The sequence below is a fragment of the Bos mutus genome, chromosome 10 (assembly GCF_027580195.1).
Source record: "Bos mutus isolate GX-2022 chromosome 10, NWIPB_WYAK_1.1, whole genome shotgun sequence".
NCBI lineage: Eukaryota > Metazoa > Chordata > Mammalia > Artiodactyla > Bovidae > Bos > Bos mutus.
The window spans coordinates 21,519,686-21,537,906 of record NC_091626.1 but is presented as its reverse complement, the minus strand read 5'-3'; the positions used below and the strand labels follow the sequence as shown (position 1 = coordinate 21,537,906).

Genomic DNA, 18,221 nt, shown 5'->3' with positions numbered 1-18,221 from the left:
ACTCACCTATGAACTGCATGATTGGGCCACAGAGAGTTCTTTCTCAAATTGCTGAGAAGATAAATGATATTGAGCCTAGAAATAACCCCTTGTGAAGAGCTCTTAGTTATATTCTCTGAGGCTGATCAACTGTTTTGTGCTCTTTAATACCTGTAAACAAATGTTAGATACAATAGTAGCTTTGGAATAACTTTGACTAGTGTAGCCTGTGCTGAAGAGAAGGCAAAACCATAAGAAAGGTAAAGTTTATATAGTTTACCATTTCATCCTCTCTACTAATATCCCCTAGCATTTCCTTCACCCCAGGTACCTAAACTGGGTCCCAATCTTATTCTCCAGTGACTGAAAAATAATTGTTGCTACAGTTCTGTCTGATAATTAAGTGAGTAGTTGATAATGCTTAAGGAAGGAAACTTGTAGGGAGGCGGACTTTTAAAAAGAGCTGTTTTTTAGGTTTGGGGTTTTGCTTTTGTTTTGTTTTCTGCTGGAAGCATTCTAGCAGACCCAAACAGACCTCTATTTACTAGCTCAAACTCCAGACTATCTCAAAGATGGAGAGTTACTCCTTAGAGAATGTTTGTGGGGAGACGTCTCCACCTTCTCATGAGGAAAAGCAAACCCTCTTCAGATGGGCCAGTTGGCACATGACAGCAAGATTTCTGTCTTCTGTGAAGTACCACGTAAGTGACACATCCTCAATCTATTGTGTGTCAAAAACCACCAAATCCATCCCACAGATATTTGAGGTATTGTTCACTCATTCAATACATGCTATTAAAGCTGATTGTTTCAAGAAACTTGTTCTAAGGGCTATATAAAATACAAAGATGAAAAACAACTATAAAACACAATAAAAGTTGTGATATATAATAAAATTATGAGGGATACAGAGACTCATGCATTCAAAAGAGAAGATTTTATGGAAATGATAGCACTCATTAAGGAGAGACTTAAAGGATAAATAGGATTTGAAAAGCTGATGGTTCCAAGCTGAAATGCCATGTGCTGAAACCTATGTATATAAAACAGCTAAAATTTTTTTTAAAAACAAAGGGTCTATTGTATCTTGAGCCCATGGGAATATGTAATCAGGAGACTATGGATCTATCACATTAGGACAAATCCAATGTCCACATTAGGATAAATACCAAATTCCCATTAACAAATTTTTTTCCACTAACAAATTTTTATTTGTGCATACATTACTTGGATTATTCTCTTTTTGATTGGTAAGCATTGTGCTTTTCTCTCATAGATTTCCTCTTCTCTCTTTATTAATCCAAAAACTAGTGAAAGGCATCACATTTTCAGGTAATACTGAAATAGCAATAGAGTGTTTATGAATAATCAGTTTACCCAGGAGTATGGATCTGTATAGTGAATGACTAAATTAAGTAAAATGGCTTAACTTAGCCATTTTGCTATTTTTTCCAGCCTCAAATATTTGTCAGCCTCAAATAGGGACTACTTATGAATGAAGACCCAATATTAGAATAAAGATAAAAATGAAAGGCAGTGAAAGGTGAATGAAAGTCAGAGGCAAAGGAATTGTTGAGGAATAGAAATAAAATTTCAGTTAACAAAAACAAGCAAGAATAACTTTTGGTTGAGGATGTTTACTTAGCATCCCTGGCAACACCACTCATTACCACGTAGAAACACCAGGGGCAATAAAAGAGACAAGTAGCCTCAAAGAGGCTTGGTAAAAAAAAAAAAAAAAAAAAAAAAAGAACAAAAAAAGGACTTCTACAACTCTAAATGGTACATTCAGCATTTTTTCCTATACATTCCAAATGTCCTCAGATCCAGAACCTCATGATTCCTGATGCTGCACACCACTGATTGGGCATTCCCAGCAAAGGTCAGAGGAGCCATGGGGAACCACACCACTGTTACCGAGTTCATCCTGCTGGGGCTCTCAGAGGCCTGTGAGCTGCAGATGCTCCTCTTCCTGGGGCTCCTCCTGACCTACCTGCTCACTCTACTAGGGAACCTCCTCATCGTGGTCCTCACCCTCATGGACAGGCGCCTCCACACCCCCATGTACTACTTCCTCCACAACTTTGCTGTCCTAGAGATCTGGTTCACCTCGGTCATCTTCCCCAAGATGCTGACCAACATCCTGACTGGAAACAGGACCATCTCCCTAGCCAGTTGCTTTCTCCAGCTTTTCCTCTATTTCTTCCTGGGTACCACAGAGTTCTTCCTACTGGCAGTGATGTCCTTTGACAGGTATGTGGCCATATGTAATCCTTTGCGTTATGTCACCATCATGAGCAAAAGAGTCTGTGTCCAGTTAGCTCTTTTTTCATGGATCATGGGATTCCTTCTTATAGCCATTCCATGTTCCATCATATTTCAGCAGCCATTCTGTGGTCCCAATATCATTGATCATTTCTTCTGTGACAGCTTTCCACTCCTGGAACTCATATGTGCAGACACAAGTCTGATCGAGCTTCTAGGTTTCATCCTGGCCAACGTCAGCCTCCTGGGCACTCTGTCCGTGACAGCTGCCTGCTATGGCCACATCTTCCACACCATCCTGCGCCTCCCCGCAGCCAAGGAGAGGTGGAAAGCCTTCTCAACCTGTTCCTCCCACATCACTGTTGTCTCTCTCTTCTATGGCAGCTGCATCTTCATGTATGTCCGGTCAGGCAAGAGCAGCCAGGGGGAGGACAGGAACAAGGTGGTGGCCTTGCTCAACACTGTGGTGACCCCAGTGCTCAATCCCTTCATCTACACCCTCAGGAACAAACAGGTGAAGCAGGTGTTTAGGGAGCAGGTGAACAAGCTCTTCTAATAAACCTGTGGATCCAAGAGGCTGCACATAAGATCCCCAGTCAAGCTAAGGGAGCATCAGGCCTCTGCAACAGATGGAGGCTTTCTCATCCACAAAAAGCTTGATGACATGTTTCTGGGGCACCAGTCACTGTGCAACTCAGCAGCAATTCATAAGCTCTGTGGCCTCTCAAGGCATTTTTAGTAATTATCAGATCTGAATATTTCTCTTCATTCCATCAACGTCTGCTTGGCTTCCCAGCAGAATATAGCTCTCTGATAGCAGGTACTAGCTCTTTAGAGAAGGGCACAACAACCCACTCCTATATTCTTGCCTGGAGAATCCCATTACAGAGGAGTCTGGTAGGCTATAATCCACAGGGTCACAAAGAGTCGGACATGACTGAAGCAGCTTAGCAGGCACGCATGCATGCACCAGCTCTGTAATTCACCATAAGCCTCTAACACCAATCTGTAGTCATAGGTAATATCCATACTCAGAAAGTACTTTCAGGCATATTGCTTTGTGTCTGTTTATCTAACAACTTTGAGGAGAAGAGACCAGTCCTCATTTAGCACTGTTCTCATTTCACACTTACATTCTTGCCACAGATACATATCAGTAAAAATTCAAAAAAAAAAAAGGCTAGCTGCTTATTATCTTGCACATAACCTACTTATGCTTTGTTTAGTATAAAAATTCATAGAAATTCTTCATTCCTATTTAGAAAGACTCTTCCTCTTTCCGGTTGTTTACTTCCCTGAGCCCCAGTTTTCTCATTTGTAAAATGGGGATGACAATGGCCATTCCAAAGGATTATGATAAAAGTCAAATGAGATACTCTATGCAAGAAACTTAAATAGTGACAGGAACCTAATAAGTCTCACTAAATGTTAGTTTTTTTCCATCTATCTCTCATCTTACCTTTCCTCTCTTCCTTTTGAATTTCACACCAGTTGCTAACAAAAGCTTTTCTGTTTGAAATACTATAAATTTTATATTCTGAATGTCATATTAATCTTATTCAAAGCTAAATACAGTATTTAACCTATGAAACTTGTTACTAACATGTTCAATATTTTAATGAAATTTAAGTCATTGGTAAATCAAATATTAATTAAATAATGGAATTCACATGTTAATTTATTCTGAAATAATTATTATATGAATACTATATTCAAGGAAATGCACATTTCATTGATAATACTTAATTTATCCTTTGAATAGAAGTTGAAATCTAATAAGGAAGATATACATAAATAACTATAATTTAGGGTATAAAATGATCTATGTAAGAAAATACCATGGGTAGCTCTTCAGCAACAAATAGGAAAACCAGGAGGAAATGGATGAATCCCTAAAGAAAGAGAATTTTTAAAAATCTAAACAGAAATAGAAAATTTAACTGGCCCAATTACAATGGAAAGATTTTTAAAAAGGGGTTATATAGCCACTATAAGCTAAAAAACTATGTTCTCAACAACAAAAACAAACAATCCTTCTACAAATGGCTAACAAGTACATGAAAAGATGTGTAGCATCACTAATGATTACAGAAATGCAAATTAAAATCACAATGAAATATTACTTTATATCCATTAAGATGAATAGTATTTAAAACATTTTTATGAACAGATTATACCAACTATTGTCAAGAATGTGGATAAATTAGAACTCTCATGCATTGCTGATGAGAGTGCAAAATGATGCAGCCACTGTGGAAAACAATATGGCAGTTCCTAAATAAAGTAAATGTAGATTTATCATATCATCCAGCAATCTCACTTGTAGACATAAACCCAAAAAAATTGAAAGGGCTTGAACAGATATTTTATATCCATGTTCATAGTAACATTATTCACAATAGCCAAAAAGGTAGAAACAACTCAAATGTCCACAGACTGAATGAGTGGATAAACAAAATGTGGTATGTACATACAATGAAATATTATTCAGCCTTAAAAGAAATGGAACTCTGATAAATAAAACTCTACAACATGAAGGAAACTTGAATACATTATACTCAGTGAAATAAACAAGACATAAAAGGAAAAATATAGTAGGATTCCATTAATATGAGGTATCACTTCAGTTCAGTCGCTCAGTCGTGTCCAACTTTGCAAACCCATGAACCACAGCACGCCAGGCCTCCCTGTCCGTCAGCAACTCCCGGAGTCCACCCAAACTCATGTCCATTGAGTCGGTGATGCCATCCAACCATCTCATCCTCTGTTGCCCCCTTCTCCTCCTGCTCCTCAATCTTTCCCAGCATCAGGGTCTTTTCAAATGAGTCAGCTCTTCACATCAGGTGGCCAAAGTATTGGAGTTTCAGCTTCAGCATCAGTCCTTCCCATGAATATTCAGGACTGATTTCCTTTAGGATGGACTGGTTGGATCTCCTTGCAGTCCAAGACTGCAAGTCAAGAGAGTCCAAGACTCTCTAGAGTCTTCTCCAACACCACAGTTCAAAAGTACCAATTCTTTGGCACTCAGCTTTCTTTATAGTCCAACTCTCACATCCATATATGACCACTGGAAAAACCATAGCCTTGACTAGACGGACCTTTGTTGGCAAAGTAATGTCTCTGCTTTTTAATATGCTAGCTAGGTTGGTCATAACTTTCCTTCCAAGGAGTAAGTGGCTTTTAATTTCATGGCTGCAATCACCATCTGCAGTGATTTTGGAGCCCAGAAAAATAAAGTCAGCCACTGTTTCCACTGTTTCCCCATCTATTTCCCATGAAGTGATGGGACCAAATGCCATGATCTTTGTTTTCTGAATGTTGAGCTTTAAGTCAACTTTTCACTCTCTTCTTTCACTTTCATCAAGAGGCTCTTTAGTTCTTTTTACCTTTCTGCCATAAGGGTGGTGTCATCTGCATATCTGAAGTTATTGATATTTCTCCCGGCAATCTTGATTCCAGCTTGTGCTTCCTCCAGTCCAGTGTTTCTCATGATGTACTCTGCATAGAAATTAAATAAACAGGGTGACAATATACAGCCTTGACGTACTCCTTTTCCTATTTGGAAACAGTCTGTTGTTCCATGTCCAGTTCTAACTGTTGCTTCCTGACCTGCATACAAGTTTCTCAAGAGGCAGGTCAGGTGGTCTGGTATTCCCACCTCTTTCATAATTTTCCACAGTTTATTATACAGTGATCAAAATCATAGAGATAGAATGTAGAATGGTGGTTACCAGGAAGTGTGGGTAGGAATAGAGAGTCACTATTTAATGGATATGGAATTTCAGTTTGGGATGATGAAAAAGTTCTGGAGATGCATAATGGTGATGATTTCACAACAATGTGAATGTACTTGATGCCAACAAACAGTACACTTTAAAGTGGTTAAAATGATAAATCTGGGGCATGCAAGAGCAAGCGCGCAGTGGGATGGCCCCGGATGGTCAGTGAGTTTCGCATGAGCGGACAGGCGAGCGGGTGGTATGAGGGTTGGCTCCTGGTCACATCAGGGTGGGCTCCTGCAGTCCCTGGGGAGGGGGCTCCTGCCAGAGATCAAGTCCTGAGCCTTTGGAGTGGGAGCATTGACTCCAAGGGCTTCTAGGAGTCCCAGAAGAAGAAGAGAACTAACCCTAGGGAGTATCAAATAATGAGAACTCACACAAAGGAAACCACTTCAATAATTACTTTAAATGTAAATGGATTAAATGTTCCAACCAAAAGACACAGACTGTCTGAATGGATACAAAAACAAGACCCATATATATGTTGTCTACAAGAAACCCACTTCAGACCTAAAGATACATATAGACTGAAAGTGAGAGGATGGAAAAATATATTCCATGCAAATGGGAAGCAAAAGAAAGCTGGAGTAGCAATGAGACAAAATAGACCTTAAAATAAAGAAGATTACAAGAGACAATGAAGGACACTACATAACAATCAAGGGATCAGTCCAAGAGGAAAACATAACAATTGTAAATATCTATGCACCTAACATAGGAGCACCTCAACACAGAAGACAAACACTAACAGACATAAAAGGAGAAATTGACAGTAACACAATAATAGTAGGAGACTTTAACACCCCACTCATACCAATGGACAAATCATCAAGACAGAAAATTAATAAGGAAACACAAGTCTTAAATGATACATTAGATAAGATGGATTTCATTGATATCTTCAGGACATTCCATCCAAATGCAAAAGAATACACCTTCTTCTCAAATGCACGTGAAACATTCTCCAGGATAGACCATATCTTGGGTGACAAATCAAACCTCAGTAAATTTAAGAATATTGAAATCATATCAAGCATCTTCTCTGACCACAATGCTATGAGATTAGATATCAATTACAAGAAAAAAACTGTAAGAAACACAAACACATGAAGATTAAACAACACATTTCTAAATAACCAACAGGTTACTGAAGAAATCAAAAGGGAAATCAAAAAATTTCTAGAAATAAATGATAATGAAAACATGACAACTCAAAACCTATGGGATTCAGCAAAAGCAGTTCTAAGAGGGAAGTTTATAGCAATACAATCCTACCTCAAGAAACAAGAGAAACATCAAATAGACAACTTAATTTTATACCTAAAACCTAAAACAACTGGAAAAAGAAGAACAAAAAAACCCACCAAAATTAGTAGAAGGAAAGAAATCATAAATATCCAAGCAGAAATAAATGAAAAAGAAAATGAAAGAAACAATAGTAAAGATTAATAAAACTAAAAGCTGGTTCTTTGAGAAAATAAACAAAATTGACAAGCCTCTAGCCAGACTCATCAAGAAAAAAAGACAGAAGGGTCAAATCAACAAAATTAGAAATGAAAAAGGAGATGTTACAACAATGAAGAAATACAAAGGATTATAAGAGACTATTATGAACAACCATATGGCAAGAAAATGGATAACCTGGACAGATTCTCAGGAAAGTTCCAATATTCCAAGACTGAACCAGGAAGAAATAGAAATTATGAACCACCCAATTACAAGCACTGAAGTGGAAGCTGTGATCAAAAATCTCCCAAAAAACAAAAGCCCAGGACCAGACGGCTTCACAGGAGAATTCTATCAAACATTTGAAGAAGAGCTAATGACTACCCTTCTAAAACTCTTTCCAAAAATTGCAGAGGAAGGAACACTTCCAAACTCACTCTACGAGGCCACATCACCCTGATACCAAAGCCAGACAAAGACAACACAAAAAAAGAAAACTACAGGCCAATAGCACGGATGACACAGATGCAAAAATCCTCAACAAAATTTTAGCAAACAGAACTCACCAACACATCAAAAAGCTCATACACAATGATCAAGTTGAGTTTATTCCAGGGATGCAAGGATTTTTCAATATATGCAAATCAATCAATGTGATACACCATATTAACAAATTGAAAGATAAAAACCATATGATAATCTCAATAGATTAAGAAAAAGCCTTTGACAAAAGTCGGCAACCATTTATGATTAAAAGTCTTCAAAAAATGGGCAAAGAAGTAACCTACCTCAACATAGTAAAGGCCAGACATGATAAGCCTACAGCAAACATTCTCAATGGCAAAAAACTGAAAGCATTCCCCCTAGGATCAGGAACAAGATAAGGGTGTCCACTTTTGCCACTATTATGCAACATAGTTCTGGAAGTCCTAGCTACAGCAATCAGAGAAGAAAAAGAAATAAAAGGAATCCAGATTAGAAAAGAAGAAGTAAAGCTCTCACTGTTTGTGGATGACATGATACTGTACATAGAAAACTTTAAAGATAGTATCAGAAAATTACTAAAGCTAATCAGTGAATTTAGCAAAGTTGCAGGATACAAAATTAATACACAGAAATCACTTTCATTTCTATATACTAACAATGAAAAATCAGAAAGAAAAATTAAGGAATCAGTCCCATTCACCATTGCAACAAAAAGAATTAAATATCTAGGAATAAACTTACCTAAGGAGACAAAAGAACTGTACACAGAAAATTATAAGACACTGATGAAAGAAATCAAAGACAATATAAATGGATAGAGAGATATTCCATGTTCCTGGGTAGGAAGAATCAGTATTGTGAAAATGACTATACTGCCAAACACAATCTACAGATTCAATGTGAATCCCTATCAAATTACCAATGGCATTTTTCACAGAACTAGAACAAAAAATTTCACAATTCATATGGAAACACAAAAGATCCCAAATAGCCAAAGCAGTCTTGAAAAAGAAGAATGGAGCTGGAGGAATCATCCTTCCTGACTTCAGGTTATACTACAAAGCTACAGTCATCAAGACAGTATGGTACTGGCACAAAAACAGAAATATAGACCAATGGAACAAGATAGAAAGCCCAGAAATAAACTCATGCACCTATGGGTACCTTATTTTTGACAAAGGAGGCAAGAATATACAATGGAGCAAAGACAGCCTCTTCAATAAATGGTGCTGGAAAAACTGGATGGCTATGTGCAAAAGGATGGAATTAGAACACTTCCTAACACTATACACAAAGATAAACTCAAAATGGATTAAAGACCTAAATGTAAGACCAGAAACTATAAAACTCTTAGAGGAAAGTATAGGCAGAACACTCGATTACATAAATCAAAGCAAGATCCTCTATGACCCACCTCCTAGAGTAATGGAAATAAAAACAAAAGTAAACAAGTGGGACCTGATTAAACTTAAAAGCTTTTACACAGCAAAGGAAACTATAAGCAAGGTGAAAAGACAACCCTCAGAATGAGAGAAAATAATAGCAAATGAAACAACTGACAAAGTACTAATTTCCAAAATATACAAGCAGCTCATACAACTCAATACCAGAAAAACAAACAAACCAATCAAAAAGTGGGGAAAAGACCTAAACAGACATCTCTCCAAAGAAGACATACAAATGGCTAACAAACACATGAAAAGATGCCCAACATCGCTCATTATTAGAGAAATGCAAATCAAAACTACAGTGAGATATACTTCACACCAGTCATAATGGCCATCATCAAAAAGTCTACAAATAATAAATGCTGGAGAGGGTGAGGAGAAAACGGAATGCTTTTGCACTATTGGTGGGAATGTAAATTGATACAGCCACTGTGGAAGACGATATGGAGATTCCTTTAAAAACTAGGGAAAAAAAAACACCATATGACCCAGCAATCCCACTCCTAGGCATATACCCTGAGGAAACCAAAATTGAAAGAGACACACGTATCCCATTGTTCACTGCACCCCTATTTACAATAGCTAGAACATGGAAGCAACCTAGATGTCCATCGACAGATGAATAGATTAAAAAGTTGTGGTACATATACACAATGGAATATTACTCAGCCATAAAAAAGAAACTCATTTGTGTCAGTTCTAATAGGTGGATGAACCTAGAACCTATTATACAAATGAAGTCATAAAGAGAAAGATAAATATCGTATTCTAATGCATATATACAGAATCCAAAACCATGATACTGAAGAATTTATTTATAGGGCAACAATGGAGAAACTGGGATTTTGGAGAAATTGGGATTCATTCCAATCCCAAAGAAAGGCAATGCCAAAGAACATTCAAACTACCACACAACTGCACTCATCTCACACGCTAGTAAAGTAATGCTTAAAATTCTCCAAGCCAGGCTTCAGCAATACGCGAACCGTGAACTTCCAGATGTTCAAGCTGGTTTTCGGAAAGGCAGAGGAACCAGAGCCAAATTGCCAACATCTGCTAGATCATCGAAAAAGCAAGAGAGTTCCAGAAAAACATCTATTTCTGCTTTATTGACTATGCCAAAGCCTTTGACTGTGTGGATCACAAGAAACTGTGGAAAATTCTTCAAGAGATGGGAATACCAGACCACCTGACCTGCCTCTTGAGAAACCTGTATGCAGGTCAGGAAGCAACAGTTAGAACTGGACATGGAACAACAGACTGTTTCCAAATAGGAAAAGGAGTACGTCAAGGATGTATATTGTCACCCTGTTTATTTAATTTCTATGCAGAGTACATCATGAGAAACGCTGGACTGGAGGAAGCACAAGCTGGAATCAAGATTGCTGGGAGAAATATCAATAACCTCAGATACGCAGATGACACCACCCTTATGGCAGAAAGTGAAAAAGAACTAAAGAGCCTCTTGATGAAAGTGAAAGAAGAGAGTGAAAAAGTTGACTTAAAGCTCAACATTCAGAAAACGAAGATCATGGCATCTGGTCCCATCACTTCATGGGAAATAGATGGGGAAACAGTGGCTGACTTTATTTTTCTGGGCTCCAAAATCACTGCAGATGGTGATTGCAGCCATGAAATTAAAAGCCACTTACTCCTTGGAAGGAAAGTTATGACCAACCTAGACAGCATATTAAAAAGCAGAAACATTACTTTGTCAACAAAGGTCCATCTAGTCAAGGCCATGGTTTTTCCAGTAGTCATGTATGGATGTGAGAGTTGGACTATAAAGAAAGCTGAGTGCCAAAGAATTGGTACTTTTGAACTGTGGTGTTGGAGAAGACTCTTGAGAGTCCCTTGGACTGCAAGGAGATCCAACCAGTCCATCCTAAAGGATATCAGTCCTGGGTGTTCATTGGAAGGACTGATGTTGAAGCTGAAACTCCAGTACTTTGGCCACCTCATGTGAAGAGTTGACTCATTTGAAAAGACCCTGATGCTGGGAATGATTGAGGGTAGGAGGAGAAGGGGACGACAGAGGATGAGATGGTTGGATGGCATCACTGACTCAACAGACATGAGTTTGGGTGGACTCTGGGAGTTGGTGATGGACAGGGAGGCCTGATGTGCTGCAGTTCATGGCATCGCAAAGAGTCGGACATGACTAAACAACTGAACTGAACTGAATGGAGAAACAGACATAGAGAATAGACTTATGGACATGGGGAGAGGGGAGGAGAGGGCGAGATGTATAGAAAGAGTAACATGGAAACTTACATTACTGTATGTAAAATAGATAGCCAATGGGAATTTTCTGTATGGCTCAGGAAACTCAATCAGGGTCTCTATCAACCTAGAGTGGTGGGATGGGGACAGATATGGGAGGGAGTTTCAAAACGGAGAGAATATATGTATACCTATGGCTGATTCATGTTGAGGTTTGACAGAAAACAGCAAAATTCTGTAAAGCAATTATCCTTCAATAAAAAAAAACAAAATTTTTTAAAAATGATTTATGCATTTTACCACAATAAGAAAAGTACTTATTGCTCCAGATCAAAAGCAAAACTACATTACCTTTGACTCTTTCTCTTTCATTTCCCAAAGTCAATACATTAGCAAATTCTGTGGATTATACATTCAAAATAGGTATCAAATTTATCACTTCCTACCACCATACTAACATCTTTGTCCATACCACCTTCCCCTTCCTCTAGGATATCTATCCACTACATGCCAACTCAATCCCATCCCATATCCCTGGTGGAGGACAAAGGATAAAGGGAAGGTCTACTTGCATAGTAAACAGAAAGGATGCCAAAGCCACACACCCTTTCTCTCTGAAGTTCTCCTGCCTGAAATAGGCCTTATGTGAAGAAATGAATACATTTTCACTTTAAGTGACATTCAAAATTTAACAATTATATGGGTTCAGACAATTTAATAATTCCATTCTTTGAACAAATGGTAAATGAAGGACTTCTAAAATTATATGTATGCCCAGAAAATTTGCATAGCTGTCCTGAATTCTATCCAAGGTCAAGGAAGAAATAACTACATGAACAGGTTTAAATGGACATTCAAGAAGGAGGTAGAGGGAAGAATGTAAATTACAAATAAAAGATTATTTTCTATAATAAACAAACAACCCAAGAGATAAATGAGATAAGTATATACATAGACACCTGACAGAAAAGTAAACCCAAAGGGCCCATATACAAGTGAAAAGATGTTCAACTTACTAACTGTCGCTGTTGTTTAGTCAGTAACTTGTGTCCAACCCTTTGGTGACCCCCAGGGAATGGAGCCTGCCAAACTCCTCTTGTCCATGGGATTTCCCAGGCAAGAACACTTAAGTATGTTGCCATTTCTTTCTGCAGGGGATCTTCCTAACTCAGGGATCCAACTCGTGTCTCTGCATTGCCAGGATGCTGCTTTACCATTGAACCACCAAGGAAAAGTGAAGCCACTCAGTCGTGTCTGACTCTCTGAGACCCCATGGACTGTAGCCCACCAGGCTCCACTGGCCATGGAATTTTCTAGGCAAGAGTACTGGAGTGTGTTGCCATTTCCTTCTCCAGGGGATCTTCCCGATTATACTGTTGGTCAGGATAACTCAAATTAAAATGAGTTTTATTTTATTTTTTAAATAAAATAAGTTTTATTTTAAAGAAATTCAAACCTTTGATTTACAGAATTTTAGACATCTAATCCAATCCCAAAGAAGTGCAATGTCAAAAAATGTTCAAACAACGGTATACTATACTCATTTCATATGCTAGCAAGGTAATGCGCAAATCCTACAAGCTAGGCTTCAACAGTACGTGAACCAGGAACTTCCAGATGTACAAGCTGGATTTAGAAAAGGCAGGAGAACCAGAGACCAAATTGCCAACATATGTAATCATATGAAAAAGCAAGAAAAAGATCATAGAAAAAGCAAGAGAATTACAGGAAAACATCTACTTCTGCTTCATTAACGCTAAAGACTGTTGGATCACAACACACTGCAGAAAATTCTTAAAGAGATGGGAATACTGGCCCACCTTACCTGCTTCCTGTAAAATCTGAATGGAGGGAAAAAAAAAAAAAAAAAAAAACAGTTGCAACCGAATACAGAGCAATGGACTGCCTCAAAATTGGGAAAGGAGTATATCAAGGCTGTATATTGTCACCCTGCTTATTTAACTTCTATGCAGAGTACATCATGCGAAATGCTGGTCTGAATAAAAAAAGACAAGCTGGAATCAAGATTGCCAGGAGAAATATCAGTAACCTCAGACATGCAGATGACACCACCCTAAAGGCAGAAAATGAAGAACTAAAGAGCCGCTTGATGAAGTTGAAAAATGAGAGTGAAAAAGCTGGCTTAAAACTCAACATTTAAAAAATGAGATCTGGTCTCATCACTTCATGGCAAATACATCGGGGGGAAAATGAAAACAATGACAGACTTTATTTTCTTGGGCTCCAAAATCACTGCAGATAGTGACTGCAGCCATGAGATTATAAGACACTTTCTCCTTGGAAGAAAGGCTATGACAAATCTGCTGCTGCTGCTGCTGCTGTCGCTTCAGTCGTGTCCAACTCAGTTCGACCACATAGACGGCAGCCCACCAGGCTCCCCTGTCCCTGGGATTCTCCAGGCAAGAATACTGGAGTGGGTTGAGCATATTAAAAAGCAGAGACATCACTTTGTGCACAAAAGTCCATATATTCACAGCTATGGTTTTTCCAGTAGTCAAGTACAGATGTGAAATCTGGACCATAAAGAAGACTGAGTGCAGAAGAATTGATGCTTTTGAACCATGGTCCTGGAGAAGACTTTTGAGAGTCCTTGGACAGCAAGGAGATCAAGCCAGCCAATCCTAAAGGAAATAAACCTTGAATATTCATTGGAAGGACTGAGGCTGAAACTGAAGCTCCAATACTTTGGCCACCTGATGCAAAGAGCCAACTCACTGGAAATGATCCGATGCTAGGAAAGATTGAGGACATGGGGAGAAGTGGAGGACACAGGATGAGATCGTTGGATGGCATCATCGATTCAATGGATATGAGTTTGAGCAAACTCCAGGACAGGGAACCCTGGCATGCTGCAGTCCATGGGGTCACAAGAGTTGGACATCTCTGAGTGACTGAAAAACAACTTTATGTAACTTCATCAGGAATATCTCCTCATACTTCAGTCTGGTTCAGGATCTCCGATGTGGTCTTCTTCAGACACTAGTCTCAATAGTGTCTTATTATTTAATGGCTGTCTTCCCCACAAGACATTGCCTATATCTGGCATCTAGAGTCATACTTACCACACAAAAAGCACACCACAAAACTTATTGAATGTTTTAATAACTATGTTTCTTTGTTACAGTTAAAACTCATTAGAGGTTTCTCAGCTTCTCAGTCAAAATAAAGCAAATTTTAATTCCAAAGTTGAAGAAAGTAAGAGGTTAAGGACTTTCTTAGGTCTTATTACCACTGATGATAATGAATCTCCAGGGAAGCATAGCTCCAACCAGTAAGAGAATAACATGAATCTCTAGATTGGTTAAGTTTGAGCTCTGCACCTTCTGTATCTCTGAGTTTCCATGGAGACCAAACAGAACCCCAAGCAGTCCAAGCCTGATGCCAGCTCCACAAAGGCAGAGTCTGCCATTACTATTTCACCCAGAACCCTATATGGAAACCATACTCCTGGAAGGGCCAGAAATCTCTTACGCCCAACTAAAAAGGAGTTATATTAATCAGCATCTATTGATGTCTGTCTCTGCCTTACTATGTGAGGAATGGAAGAATCATTAAATAGGTTTTCATGTCCATTTCCCCAGGAAATTGGTCCAGTGGTAACACAGTGATGGATCAGGAGCAATAGAAGCTTCCTGAGAAACTGGTGAAGTTTCAGGTGAATATTCAGATATTCAGGGAATATCCAGAGATTGTTACTTTCTGAGGACAACTGAGAATATGTAGATAGTGAGAGTCAGAGAATATTTCTTAAGAGAGATTGGTTGTTGGAAAATATGAATATTTGCAGACACTGTGTACAAGAGAACAGGACCTGTCTGTGTCCATGACCTGCAGACCATATTACAGCTCTGGCACGTCCTTCACTGCATCTCAGGTGAGCCCCCAAGAAGTGTACTCCTCGGGCAACCTTGCAGAGTCAGAAGGTTCCTGTGAAAATCAGGAATCTCCCCTCATCAGAACTGCCTTGAAGACAAAATGAGCATCTCACCTAGTATCTACTGAGGTAATCTACGTTGGTGCGATTTTTGGTGTGGGGAAGGGGAACCTGATTTCTCTGGATGCTCTGGCTGGAAGCCTGCCATCTGTTTTCAGGTGTCCACTGGCCGGCTGTGGCACAGCTCACTTCTTTGATTTTTTGTATCGTTCTCAGTATCCTGACTCAGGAACAGCCGATGGCTCACAGAATCATTAAGACTATTTTTTCACTATTCATGGGCAGCCATTTATTTCCCATTTGTCTCAAACTGTTTTACCCAACTCTTAGTCCAAATGGGCTCATTGTGCTGGTTTCTTTTATGACTTTGAATTTAAGTTATTTTACAATCAATAATAACATAATAAAGAGACAGAACAAAAATCACCCAGCATCCTCCCATCCTATTGGGGCAATTATGCTCATTTTCCTGTGTTCTCATCCAATTCTTCTCCATATAGATACATATTTTACACAGCTATACTGGCAATGGCACCCCACTCCAGTACTTGTGCCTGGAAAATCCCATGGACAGAGAAGCCTGGTAGGCTGCAGTCCATGAGGTCGCAAAGAGTCGGACAAGACTGAGCAACTTCACTTTGACTTTTCACTTTCATGCATTGGAGAAGGAAATGGCAACCCACTCCAGTGTTCTTGCCTGGAGAATCCCAGGGACGGGGGAGCCTGGTGGGCTGCTGTCTATGGGGTGGACACAGAGTCGGACACGACGGAAGTGACTTAGCACCAGCACCAGCATACTGCACTGCATTACCATTTCTCTGAGGCAGGCGTATCACATTAGTTCCTGCTCCTGTCTCACACAGAGTCAGCTTTTCTCCACAGAAGCTTGCCTTTACCTGTCATTTCTATAAACAACAACCGATGGCGAGAATGCCTACTTCTTTATCCAGAACCAGAGAGACACTGTTGAACAATGTAAAAACCAGAAAAAAAAATCTTAGAAAAGACCAGGAAAACAAAGACATATTCTCTAAAACTGAAATTGAACCAAAAAATTCTAAATATGAGCATTTATCATTATTGTTAATATTACTTAGCAATTTATCCCAAAGAAATAAGCATCATGCCTAATCTACAAATGCATGTTCTCTCCTCTGATACAACAATTTCATAGCACATGAATCCCTCAAACAATATCAGCCAATAATATCTAAGAAAGGATTTGTAATAGCATAACAATAATTTGTTGTACTGATAATGTGGGAAGCAAGGATGTTGAAAATAATAATCTGTGTGCTCATTGACCATTCAAATCCATACACTGTAAAAAATAGAAAAGTACAATAGAAATAAATGAATATATTAATAGCAGTTGTCTCTGTAGGACTATAGGTGATTCTTTCCATTTTCTGTATATCTTAAAGTGTCCATGATGACCTGATAATATTTTTATAATTTAAAACTTTTCGTTTAAATACACATTGCCCATACACACTGAGGAAACCAGAAGGGAAAGAGACACGTGTACCCCAATCATTTGTTTATAATAGCCAGGACATGGAATAGATGTCCATCAGCAGATGAATGGATAAGGAAGCTTTTCCCAATTTTAATTTTACTAAATGGATGAAATAATTATCAGAGTGAAGTAAGCAAGAATATCAACCCAGAAAGGAATTTAGAAAGATGATAAAATAACCCTGTTTAGCAGCAAAAGAGACACTGATGTATGGAACAGTCTTATGGACTCTGTGGGAGAGGGAGAGGTAAGGATGGCATTGAAACTGTTATCATGTATGAAACATTTTCAATGCACAATACTGGATGCTTAGTGCAAAGAGGATGGTATGGGGAGGGAGGAGGGAGGAGGATTCAGGATGGGGATGACCTGTGATGGATTCATTTTGATATTTAAAAACTAATACAATTATGTAAAGTTTAAAAATAAAATAAAATTTAAAAAAGAAAAAAATAATAAATACACATTGTCCGAAATCCAGTATGTTTTCTCCAATTTTATTTTTACTTATCCTTAATTATCCTGCAAGAATATCAGCCCAGAAAGGGAGAAATAAAAATAGCTAGCATTGTGTGACTGCATGGTCCATGGTCAACCTTGTGTTAGGTGTTGAGTATACATTACTAATTTAAATTCTGGAGAACTTTTCTCTTGTGAACTGTGACATATTCATATTCCCATTGATGAAGCAGAGTTTTGTGAGGTTAGAGAACTGGCCCCAGACAGATTAGTAAATGTTGAAACTCAGGTGCACACACACAGAGTCTCTAAATGAAATGTCTGTGTAACAAGTTCTAGAGTAAATTTTCCATCAGTGTTTTTGATAAAGGTCTGTGATCAATGGATACAGGATTTGTAGAGAAAATATTTTACTTTATTAGAGAGACCACTTAAAACATTTGGACAAATATAGGAAAAGACATCATCTGATCAAGAAGAAATAAAGGGACACACACTTCCTAACATAAATAAGAAAAACAGAAAAAGAATTGATAAAGGCAAAACTTTCCCCAAAGAATACCAGACAATTGAATCAAAGTATGTGACTTGATGCTAACTGAGTGTGAGGACCTGGACAACCAGCCTGATGAGGGAGGAAAAGGGACCTGCAAGTTGAAGAA

The 18,221-nt window shown here is 38.5% G+C and overlaps 1 protein-coding gene across 1 annotated transcript; it reads left to right on the top strand.

The window, feature by feature from the left end:
• Positions 1 to 1,873: 1,873 nt before the first annotated feature.
• LOC102286470 (olfactory receptor 6E1) lies at positions 1,874 to 2,801 on the top strand. Its single transcript, XM_005895469.2, has one exon. It carries the CDS (start codon positions 1,874 to 1,876, stop codon positions 2,798 to 2,800), a length of 927 nt encoding a protein of 308 aa, XP_005895531.2. The 3' UTR covers position 2,801.
• Positions 2,802 to 18,221: the final 15,420 nt, after the last annotated feature.